The following is a 12,665-nucleotide window of genomic DNA, read 5'->3' as shown; positions in this document are numbered from 1 at the left end:
CAGTGGAGGGTAAGTCCGTTCCCTTCTTAATCAATATGGAGGCTACCCACTCCACATTACCTTCTTTTCAAGGCCCTGTTTCCCTTGCCTCCATAACTGTTGCAGGTATTGATGGCCAGACTTGTAAACCTCTTAAAACTCCCCTACCCTACCTGTCCAAAAACCAGACAAGTCTTAAAGGTTGGTTCAGGATCTTCACCTTATTAATCAAATTGTCCTTTCCATCCATCCTATAGTGCCAAACCCATACACTCTCCTATCCTCAATACCTCCCTCCATAACCCATTATTCTATTATGGATCTCCAAGATGCTTTATTTACTATTCCTTTGCACCCTTCATCCCAGCCTCTCTTTGCTTTCACTTGGACTGATCCTGACACCCATCAGCCTCAGCAACTTACCTGGGCTGTACTGCCTCAAGGCTTCAGGGACAGCCCCCATTACTTCAGTCAAGCCCTTTCTCATGATTTACTTTCTTTCCATTCATCTGCTTCTCACCTTATTCAATATTTTGATGACCTTTTACTTTATATCCCCTCCCCACAAATCTTCTCAACAGGACACCCTCCTGCTTCTCCAACATCTACTTTCAAAGGGATATAGCACATTCCCCCCTCCCCCAATTTCTTCCTCATCCATTACCTATCTCAACATAATTCTTTGCAAAAACACATGTGCTCTCCCTGCTGATAATGTCCGACCAATCTCTCAAACCCCAATCCCTTCTACAAAACAACAACTCCTTTCCTTCCTGGGCATGGCTGGACACTTTCGCCTTTGGATACCTGGTTTTGCCATCCTAACAAAACCATTATATAAACTCACAAAGGGAAACCTAGCTGATCCCATAAATCCTAAATTCTTTTGCCACCCCTCTTTCCATTCCTTAAAAACAGCCCTAAAAGCTGCTCCCACAACTCATCCCAATCCTTTTTCATTACACACAGCCGAAGTGCAGGGCTGTGCAGTTGGAATTCTTACACAAGAGCTGGGATCATGCCCTGTAGCCTTTCTGTCCAAACAACTTGACCTTACTGTTTTAGGCTGGCCCCCACATTATTCCTGATACCACACCTGACTCCCATGATTATCTCTCTGATCCACCTGGCATTCACTCCATTTCCCCATATTTCCTCCTTTTCTGTTCCTCACCCTGATCACTCTTGGTTTATTAATGGCAGTTCCACCAGGTTTAATTGCCACTCACCACCAAAGGCAGGCTATGCTATAGTATCTTCCACATCTATCATTGAGGCTACTGCTCTGCCCCCCTCCACTACCTCTTAGGAAGCTGAACTCATTGCCTTAACTCAGGCCCTCACTCTTGCAAAGGGACTATGCATCAATATTTACACTGACTCTAAATATGCCTTCCATAGCCTGCACCACCATGCTGTTATATGGGCTGAAAGAGATTTCCTCACTACACAAGGGTCCTCCATCATTAATGCCTCTTTCATAAAAACTCTTCTCAAAGCTGCTTTACTTCCAAAGGAAGCTGGACTCATTCACTGCAAGGGCCATCAAAGGGCATCAGATCCCATTGCTCAGGGCAATGCTTATGCTGATAAGGTAGCTAAAGAAGCAGCTAGCTTCCAACTTCTGTCCCTCACAGCCAGTTTTTCTCCTCCTCATTGGTCACTCCTATGTACTCTCCAAATGAAGTTTCCACCTATCAATCCCTCTCCACTCAAGGCAGATGGTTCTTAGACCAAAAAAAAAAAAGAAAAACAAACTCCTTTTAGCCTCACAGGCCCATTGTATTCTGTCATCACTTAAAACCTCTCATTTCCTTTCCATCATGAAAATCTATCCCCAATCTGCCACTCTTGACTCCCTCTTGGAGTGGATAAATGAACTTTGCTGACAGGACACACTCCAATACTTTTCACTCTGATGAAGTCCTATTCTTTACTTTTATACTTAACTTTTATTCTCGTTCTCATTCTTATGTCTCCCTCTACCTCTCCCCAGCTATCTCCACCACACTATCAATCTCACTCAGTCTCTCCTAGCCGTTTCTAATCCTTCTTTAACAAACAATTGCGCGTTTTGCATTTCTCTTTCCTCCAAAATTGCCGAGGCCTCGATTTACTCACTGCTGAAAAAGGAGGACTCTATATATTTTTAAATGAAGAGTGTTGTTTTTTGTTTGTTTGTTTTTACCTAAGTCAGTCTGACCTGGTATATGACAGCATAAAAAAACTCAAGGATAGAGCCCAAAAACTCGCCAACCAAGCAAATAATTATGCTGAACCCCCTTGAGCACTCTCTAACTGGATGTCCTGGGTTCTCCCAATTCTTAGTCCTTTAATACCTGTTTTTCTCCTTCTCTTATTTGGACCTTGTGTCTTCCGTTTAGTTTCTCAATTCATAAAAAAAATGCATCCAGGCCATCACCAATCATTCTATATGACAAATGCTCCTTCTAACAACCCCACAATATCACCCCTTACCCCAAAATCTTTCTTCAGTTTAATCTCTCCCACTCTAGGTTCCCACACTGCCCCTAATCCTGCTCAAAGCAGCCCTGAGAAACATCACCCATTTCTCTCCATACCACCACCAAAAATTTTCACTGCCCCAACACTTCACCACTATTTTGTTTTTCTTATTAATATAAGAAGACAGGAACATCAGGCGTCTGAGCCCAAATGAAGCCATCATATCCCCTGTGACCTGCACATATACATCCAGATGGCCTGAAGCAACTGGAGATCCACAAAATAAGTGAAAATAGTGAAAATAGCCTTAACTGATGACATTCCACCATTGTGATTTGCTCCTGTCTCACCCTAACTGATAACGATATAGCCTCCCCACCATGCAGTTAAGAAGGTACTTTGTAATCTTCTCCCCCACCCTTAAAAAGGTACTTCGTAATATTCTCCCCTGCCCTTAAGAATGTACTTTGTATGCCTATCCCAAACCTATAAGAACTAATGATAATCCCACCACCTTTTGCTGACTCCTTTTTCGGACGCAGCCCACCTGCACCCAGGTGAAATAAACAGCCTTTGCTCAAACAAAGCTTGTTTGGTGGACTGTCTTCACACAGACATGCGTGACAGTCTATTTACTCTGATGATGATTTCTTTTGCTGTACAGAAGCTTTTTAGTTAAATTAAGTCCCATTTATTTATTTTTATTATATTTGCTTTTGGGGTCTTACTCATACTAATAATGATTTTTTTAGACCTCAAAAGGAAACTAAAAAATAGAATATTGGCTGGGTGTGGTGGCGCATGCCTGTAATCCTAGCACCTTGGAAGGCTAAAGCAGGAGGATTGCATGAGGCCAGGAGTTTGAGTCCAGCCTGGACAACACAGCAAGACCCTGTCTACAAAAAAATGAAAAATTTAGCCAGGCATGGTGGCACTCACCTGTAGTCCTAGCTACTCAGAAGGCAGGCAGGAGGATCACTTGAGCCCATAAGTTTGAGGCTGCAGTGAGCCATATCATGCCACTGCACTCCAGCCTAGGTGACAGAGCAAGACCACATCTCTAAAAATTAAAAAAGTAAAAAATAAATAAAGAAAATAGAATCGTTTCTTTTAAAATCTTGATGCTATATCTCAAAATATTCCAAAATCAAATTCCGTTTGCTCTATGAGTTACCAGCATTTTGAATTTTGGGCTTAATGGTCTATAATAGTTTTCCATTTCTGCTATAACAAAGTACCCAAAGCTAAACGGCTTAAACAACACAAATTTGTTATCTTACAATTCCAGGGGTCAAAAGTTTGACATGAGTCTCACCGGGTTACTATGAAGGTGTCTGCAGAGTTGCATTCTATTCTGGAGGCCCTACGGGATAATATATTCCCTTGCCTTTTCTAGCTTCTAGAGGTCACTGTATTCCTTGGCTTGTGGACGCCTTCTTCCATCTTCCAGGCAAACACTGTTAGGTCGATTCTTTTTACATTGCATTTATCTTACCCTTCCTCCATTGTTACATTTCTCACCACAGCCAGAAATGTTCTCAGATTTTAAGAACTCATGTAATTACATTGGGTCCACCCAGATAATCTAGTATGATCTCCATATCTCAAGGTTCAAAACCCTAATTACATCTGCAAAGTCCCTTTTGTCATGTAATAAAGCACATTTACAGATTTCAAGAATTAGGACATAAACATTTAGAATAATGTGACTATTGTGGCTGGGCACAGTGGCTCACGCCTATAATCCCAGCACTTTAGGAGGCTGAGGCAGGTGGATCACGAGGTCAAGAGATCAAGAGCATCCTAGCCAAAATGGTGAAACCTGTCTCTACTTAAAAAAAAAAAAATACAAAAATTAGCCGGATGTGGTGGCAGGCACCTGTAAACCCAGCTACTCGGGAGACTGAGGCAGGAGAATGGTGTGAACCCAGGAGGTGGAGGTTGCAGTGAGCCGAGATCACGCCACTGCACCCCAACCTGGTGACAGAGTGAGACTCTGCACTCCAGCCTGGTGACAGAGCAAGATTCTGTCTTAAAAAAAAAAAAAAAAGAAGAAGAATATGACTATTGTTTTCTACCTTCCAGAAGGACTTTCACTTAGAAGACTAGAAGGCCTCGGCTGGACAAACCCTGCTTTCTGCCATCTCACAGAGGAACAAGTAGAGAGGTGAAGTGATTTACTCTGTGTCGCACTGCTAATTAAGTTTAGAGCTGAGATTGAATCCCAAGTCTCTTGGCTCTGAGTTCACAGCCCTTTTTAGAATGCTGCCACCCAATATGTGGTCAGCACTGACATCATCTTGAGCTTGTTAGAAATGCAGACTCTCAGATCCCACCTTAGACCTAATGAATCAGGTTCCGCATTTTAGCAAGATTCCCAGGTAAATCTCGTACACATTCAGGGTTGAGAATCACTAGCTTATGACATCACGTGGGCTCTGAAAAGCCTCCAGGGAGGTTGCATAGGAATTGAATGGGTGACTCTCTCAAGCAGTTCGGCCTCATCACTCTCTCTTGAGACCGACTGATTCTGATCTAGACTGATCAGACACCTAAAGATGCAGGCTTAGCACTATCATCATCAGTCTTTGCTGGTCTGGGGCATTCTCTGGATGCTGAGCTGACTGTTCCAATAATGTGCTATGCAGCTTTCTCTTCTAAGGAAAGAGGCAGTACAGCAGATCAGTTAAGCACCTGGACTCTGTAGACAGCCTGCCTGGCCTCAACTCCTGGCTCCACTTTAACAAATGTAAAGTTTGTGCGCTTGAATGACCTGCTCATCTTTTCTGTGTCTCAGTTTCCATATTTGTAAAATGGGGATGAAACTAACGGTACCCACTTCACAGGTGAGGATTAAATAAGTTAATAAATATATGGAAAGTACATAGATCAGTGTCTGCCACTAAGCAAAAGCAATGCAAATGGTAGTTATTTACCATTTTTCTGGGAACCCCCAGGCCTCCTCCAAGTGGAATCAAAATCCTAAATGAACTTGGTCTCTAGAATTTCTCCAGATTCTGTATCTGCAAGGGCCAGAGGCTCTGATTATGATCCTAGGTAACCAGAGTATCCACCGGTCTAGAGCTATACTCTAGCCACCAAGGCATTGCAAGGAAGACCAGGGAGGAGGAGATATCCTTTTGGAAAGCATTAGTTCCCTGGCATGTGATGCTATATTGTCTGTTGCTAATATTTTTTCTAAGTAATCAAAGAACTTTAAAAAACGCCCATTGGTATAATTACAGTAAGTTTTAAAACTTTAAACCCAGATTACTACATGGCCATACTGCTTTTTTCTATTTTTTAGGCTTTCTTCAAGCCAAATGAATTTTAATTCTGATCATCTCTTAGAACCCTAAAGACTGTGGGCTTACTTGGGAATTTACAAATAAAAATTATGCTTTAAAAGCAATATTTTAAAGTTACAAATTGTGATTTGACCTTACTGAAGGACATTGAAGCAGAATTCATTCTCTTATTGAATGAGTATCTGTGGAGTTTGCAATACGGCCTTTCAACTTTTCCATTTCAGCCAGCAATGGAATCTTAAAGTTCAAAAATCTCTTAAAGTTCATTTTATCTACACCCCAAATGCATGCTTGACTCACCTTCATAACATCTTCACTGATTTTAAAATATGCTAGATCCTCACAACTTTAGAAAAATGGAGGAAGGTCAAGGATAACTTAGTAAATCCAAACTCATTATTTAAAAGATTTCTAATTTCAAATATAAGGTATGTTATAAACTAAGAGACAGCATAAATGAATACTAAAATGGAAATTACCCAACAAAAAATTTACCATCCTGCAATAATCCAAATATACAGGATATATCACAAACATTATAAGAGCTAATGGTAGAGCCTAATGGCAGGAACACATAAAAAAGATTATTTTCAGTGAACTCTTGGTTTGAAATCTACTCCTTCTATGACCATTCTCTTGTACTGAACATAGCTTTAGTAATTCAAAAATGAATCTATTCCTAATGTTTTATTTAATAAGAGAAGGTTTATGAGATCATCTGTTGGTCCGAATTAGTGGAGTAAGAGTTATAGAATTGTAGCACTAAAAAGAGATGGTGCAAGTTATCTTTATTCCAATGAGGAATTGAAATCTTAGAGATGCAAAATGGCATTACAATTTCGGGTCTAAGGCAGTTTCTGAAGGATGACATCAGAAATAACAGGAAGCTCTAGGTCAGTGCCTGGCTGCCCTAGAAAAGCTTAGGCTGGGTCCCTTGACAACTGGGCCTGGTAACTGTCAATTAGCAGCATATTGCAGTGACTAAATCAAGTATGACACCGCTCAGCCCTGGCTGGCAATCAGGAGACATGTTTTTCACGACAGCAGACAAACCATGTTTTACCTTGATTCAGTTCAGCAGTGGTGCCTGCTGTCAAGGTCCTCCTTATGGACTAGGAGATATTTGGTACTATGGGAAAAGGTTAGACCAAATGGCTACCTCTTCAATCCTCACTGACCACTGCGTGTGATATGTTTACTTACTGATTTTCCTCTTTAGCCTTAAAGAAATTCCAAGGCAAGGGTAGTGACATGTTTGTCATAGAGAGCCAAAGAAACAAAATTTCTAAAAGCATAAGTTCTATCTATGGTCACAGTCTTTGGCTCTACCGGTTAATAGCTGGGTGATTTTATTTAAGTTATGTAATCTCTGTATGCCTATTTTCTTAACTGTAAAATCCAGATAATTATACTATTGTCACAGTGGATTGTTATAACATTTAAGTGAGAAAATATACTGAGAGAGTAAAATTGAATACTGTTAGTAACCGGACTGCAGTATTTATAGCAGAACATCAATACAATATTTCTTTTTTTTTCTTTTTTCTTTTTTTTTTTTTTTTTTTGAGATGGAGTCTTGCTCTGTCACCCAGGCTGGAGTGCAGTGGTGCAATCTCAGCTCACTGCAAACTCCGCCTCCTGGGTTCACACCATTCTCCTGCCTCAGCCTCCTGAGTAGCTGGGACTACAGGTGCCCGCCACCATGCCCAGCTAGTTTTTTTTTTTTTTTTTTTTTTTTTCCAGTAGAGATGGGGTTTCACTGTGTTAGCCAGGATGGTCTCGATCTCCTGACCTTGTGATCCACCTGCCTCGGCCTCCCAAAGTGCTGGGATTACAGGTGTGAGCCACCACGCCCAGCCCATCATTACAAAATTTCTAATAGACCATACTGTGTATCACACCACTGCTGCAAAATGACTAACAGTTCCTTATTCTGAGTGATTGCTGCTTTCTTACAAACATTATGCCCACTTCCTCTCTGTTCTTCCTGTCTCTAGAACAAAGATTATCAAGATATCCAATTCCGAACTGTCCTTTCTTCGTGATAGCATCCATTCCAAAACAAGCTCCTGCTTCTCTGATGCCACCTTAAAATCACTCAGCCTTAAGTCCAAATTTCATTTCAAGCCCCTCGCAGGTCACTCTTTTGGAAACATCCTCAGACATATGCTGTCTTTTGCTGCATCAAGCTAATTAAACTCAACTTTGTATGAGTTCTTGTTTTCTCCTAGTAGTGTTGGTTGATGGGCTTCCACAATGCTGAGCACATACTCTAGCACATTACATGGATAAGAAATGTTAGTTATTGGCAGTAGCATAGAAGTATTCTTATTCTCAACTTCTTGCATGTAGCACACCTGAAAACATGTTTGTTCAATGAAGAGCCATCCTTAAGTATCTGGGAGGCCAGGCAGCATGGCTAGAATGAAGAGATGTAGTTTTTCCTTCAAGGTTCAAAATAGTATTGAAAAGTGTCTAAGGTAACTGCAACAGCAATGAGTGGAATGAATGGACAAGCAAAGCAAAGTAAAGATTTTTTAGCCCACTAAAGTCCAAGTAGTGGCCAGAAATTGACCATTGTCTGGACCTGTTAAGCCAGGATAGCCAGATCTCTACTAAAAAGAGAAGGTTGAAATAGCTACACTTTAAAGTGCTTATTTCCAAATTTCTACAAACAGTAATCTGACAAATAAGGGAATTAGTAGAAGAATAAATGTCCTAGTCACATAGATGGTGATTAGGCTGTATCTGGAACCCAGGACAGGGGACTGTTTGTAGAGAAGGTGCATTAGCTATCTATTGCTGCATCACAAATTACCCTAAAGCTTAATGACTCCAAAAAACATTTATTTTCTCTGGCAATTTCTCCTGGTCAGGAATTCTTTTTTTTTTTTTTTTTTTTTTTTTGAGACGGAGTCTCGCTGTGTCTCCCAGGCTGGAGTGCAGTGGCGTGATCTCGGCTCACTGCAAGCTCCGCCTCCCGGGTTCATGCCATTCTCCCGCCTCAGCCTCCCGAGTAGCTGGGACTACAGGCGCCCGCCACCTCGCCCGGCTAGTTTTTTGTATTTTTAGTAGAGACGGGGTTTCACCGTGTTAGCCAGGATAGTCTCGATCTCCTGACCTCGTGATCCACCCGCCTCGGCCTCCCAAAGTGCTGGGATTACAGGCTTGAGCCACCGCGCCCGGCCAATGCCTGGTCAGGAATTCTTGAGTTGCCTGGCTGGGTGATTCAGGCTTAATGTCTTCACGAGTTGCAGCCTAGGGCTGGTGGATCCACTTCCTAGGTGGCTCAGTCATGACTGGCTAGTTGGTTCCTCTTTATATGTTCCTCACTGCAGAGCTGTTTGAGTGTATACAGGAAATGACGGCTAGCTTTCTCCATAGGGAGCAATCCAAGAGACAAAAACTGAAGTAACAATATGTTTTATGATCCAGCCCTGGAAGTCATACATCATTTCTATGGCTGTAGTCTATTGCTAACACATGCCAACCCTGTTTCAGTGCCAACTCTGCTCCTCTGCCAGATGTGTTGTTTCGGACCAGCACTTAAATTCTGAGTTAGTTTCCTCATTTATAATACAAAAATAACTACTTCCTTTCAGGACCGTTTTTTATGATTAACAAATATAAGATTATCAAGCGCTGCTTAGCATAATGAGTTGTCCCACAACGGGCACTATATAGAAGTGTTTTCATTTTTCTTAGCGTCCTCAGGAAGTCTGTCCTTATTATTCTAAAGTTTAAACTCTGAACATCCCCTTTATTTTACCCCTGGAGAGGCGACTCAGTCCCCGCCCACCCGTACCTACTCCAACTCAAATCCAAAGCAGGACAACGGTGGAAGCGGAACTATAGTTTCCGGAGAGCGATTCCAGTGCCCGGAGTTCATTGTAAAACGCACCGGAAGTGGGTCCGGCGGCTTTCTTTCCGTCGCGGAGGGCAACGGCCGTAGACCGTTCCGGCGACCCTTGCGACGACTTCCCCACGGCTGCTGCGTCCACGTGGCGGTGGCGTGGGGACGCTCTGAAAGCAGAGCGGCGGGGCGCCCGGAAGTCGTGAGTCGAGTCTTCCCGGGCTAATCCATGCCGAGTTGGAGGCTGCTGACCCAGGTCGGCGCCCAGGTGCTGGGTCGAGTCGGGGACGGCCTGGGTGCTGCCTTTGGCCCAGGGAACAGGTAGGAAGGTGTGAGGGTGTCCTGCTTGCACAGCCGCGTCCTGGAGCAGTGGAATGGCCTGGTGCAGTTGGGCCTCCCGTGGGTGCAGGAGGAAGGGGCTCTGTTCAGACGTGGGACACAGAAGAATAAGGGCCGTTAACCTAAGGAAGCACGTTGTAAGGGGATTAAAGTGGTGGTTTTTTAAAAACGCTTATGAGCCAGCCCCTAGCAGCGAACGCTATTAACAGCAATGATATCTTACAATTACTGAGCGTTTGCCAGGTACTGAGCGCTCTGCTAAGTGTATGAGGTGCCTTATGTAGCCTCACGGGAGCAAACTACTATCATAAAGATTACAGTTAAAACTGAAGGTTAGAGAGGTGAGTTAATTTGCCCAAAGTCACTCAACTAATAAGTAGAAAATTGGGAATCTAACCTGAATTTACCTGACTACAAAAGGAGAGTAGACTGCAGAAAGCTTTACTTCTGTTCTGACCCTCCATGCAAGAATTACACCCCTTCTTCCTGACCTCCACCCACTAAGGTCTTTCTTGGTACGTTCACCTGTTCAGAGATCATGCCTTTTGTGGATCTTTTAACTTTGCACACCCAGTTTCTTTACTTCCCTGAACCTAGGCCATGTCATTGCAGGGAGGAGGTGAGCTTATTAGACAAACATCAGCATGCCACCTTCTGCCACCTCCGCTGAATGTATAACTATTAAGGTACACCTCCAAATGGGTTAGTGGCTTCTCATGTCTATAGGTAGGACTGTTTTTTTGGGAATCTGTTTATCTGCGAGGAGAAAATGAATTTTTTTTCTCCAGGGTAACGACAAACAGTTTAAATGTGAGCCTTATCCGAAGGAATGTGGGGATGAAGAAAAGGTTGGAGACATGAAAAAAAAGTATACAGAATCTAAGCCCTTTCCTAAGGCCCTGACTGCACTTTCCAATTTGTGACTTCCCTTTTCTGTATTAAATGGAGGAAGTTTTAAAATTGTGGTTTGGTTTTATTTTTTCTTTTTATAGAACACACATCTGGCTTTTTGTTAGAAGTATTCATGGAAAGAGTGGTACGTGGTGGGATGAGCATCTTTCTGAAGAAAATGTCCCATTCATTAAGCAGTTGGTCTCTGATGAAGATAAAGCCCAATTAGCAAGTAAACTATGTCCTCTGAAAGATGAACCATGGCCTATACATCCTTGGGAACCAGGTGATTATTTTGTATTTGATGAGCTCTCTTTTCCTAATTGCTGTGTGGCTGGACACATTTAAAATCATAGTGACTGCTTGATAAATTTATCATTTCTTTAATTTATTTTTCTTTTTTTTTTTTTTTTTTTTTTTGAGACTGAGTCTGGCTCTGTCGCCCAGGCTGGAGTGCAGTGGCCGGATCTCAGCTCACTGCAAGCTCTGCCTCCCGGGTTTACGCCATTCTCCTGCCTCAGCCTCCGGAGTAGCTGGGACCACAGGCGCCCGCCACCTCGCCCGGCTAGTTTTTTTTTTGTATTTTTTAGTAGAGACGGGGTTTCACCGTGTTAGCCAGGATGGTCTCGATCTCCTGACCTTGTGATCCGCCCGTCTCAGCCTCCCAAAGTGCTGGGATTACAGGCTTGAGCCACCGTGCCCGGCTTTTAATTTATTTTTCATGTGCTGTGTCTGTCTGTTTTATTGTGGTTTGTTTTGCAAGTTTGTTTCCAACCTCCTAGTCTAGTTTTAGTGAATGCCTGATGATAATAAAGACCTCCTTGAGAAGCTGTTTTATAGGTGAAGGGAGAATCATTCTGCATACATTCTCTTGTTTACTTCAGCTAAAAAGAATATAAGTCAGGAAAGAAAGGCTGGAAGAGTGTGATGTAAGTTGTAATGTGTTGCATGGATGTTCAGTTGGGATGTTGTAGCACTGTAGATTTGGAAAGCATAACCCCTGAATCACCTCTTGGTGTCTAGAAAGATGCTAAACCCATGTGTGGCCAGACCAAGAGGAATAAGGCCTTTTCTATTAAGTGTGTGGTCCCTGGTTAGGGTTTATTGTGACAGTTGAATTGGTTATCAGAACTTCTTAATGAGGCAACTTTAGCAGTTTATGCAAAGAATCTAAGTGTCTTGTTGTAGACGTACATATTTTAGCAATATATGACCAGTTTTGACATCTCTATAGCCCCAGCTATCTTCTCAGAGTCTGAGTAATAGATGTTTTCTAATGAATAAAGTTGGGTAAGAATTGATACTAGGAAAGCAAAATGATGGATTTATCATGCCCTGTATGAATGCCATTATTTTAAAACCAGAATGTATCTAACTTATGTATTTTCTTTATTTCATGTATTTATGTTTGTTCATTTTACAAATATTTATTGAGCCCCAATATGTCATGCCAGGCATGGTTGAAGGCACTTAGGTCTGTAAAGAACAGTCCTATTTTACTCTGAATATATTGGCATATTTCTTTTGTGCCTGCTCCTCATACTGAAACTTGACTTTAGGAAAAACGATTTCATCATGTTGGCGAGCGTTGCAAAAGCTTTAGTTCACATTGCTTTGGTTTTAATTGCCAGGTTCCTTTAGAGTTGGCCTTATTGCCTTGAAACTGGGCATGATGCCTTTATGGACCAAGGATGGTGAAAAGCACGTGGTCACATTACTTCAGGTAAGAAAGAAACAGAAGGTGTAAGAGATATCTATGTGTTTCAAGATCTGTTTGTGCAAACCTTAACAAGAACTATTTGTATCCTGAAACATGGAACTGTATGGTG

The 12,665-nt window shown here is 42.2% G+C and overlaps 1 protein-coding gene across 1 annotated transcript in view; it reads left to right on the top strand.

The window, feature by feature from the left end:
- The first annotated feature begins 9,708 nt into the window (after positions 1-9,708).
- Positions 9,709-12,665, top strand: part of MRPL3 (mitochondrial ribosomal protein L3) — a 57,569-nt gene continuing 54,612 nt past the window's right edge. The window contains exons 1-3 of the mRNA XM_050777955.1: positions 9,709-9,927; positions 10,938-11,122; positions 12,468-12,559. Of these exons, the coding sequence (XP_050633912.1) occupies positions 9,836-9,927; positions 10,938-11,122; positions 12,468-12,559 (369 nt within the window). The 5' untranslated portion in view covers positions 9,709-9,835. The remainder of the gene's footprint in view (positions 9,928-10,937; positions 11,123-12,467; positions 12,560-12,665) is intronic.

Source organism: Macaca thibetana, chromosome 2 (genome assembly GCF_024542745.1).
Source record: "Macaca thibetana thibetana isolate TM-01 chromosome 2, ASM2454274v1, whole genome shotgun sequence".
Lineage (NCBI taxonomy): Eukaryota > Metazoa > Chordata > Mammalia > Primates > Cercopithecidae > Macaca > Macaca thibetana.
The sequence above is the reverse complement of the archived record's forward strand: the minus strand, read 5'-3'. Positions and strand labels throughout refer to the sequence as shown.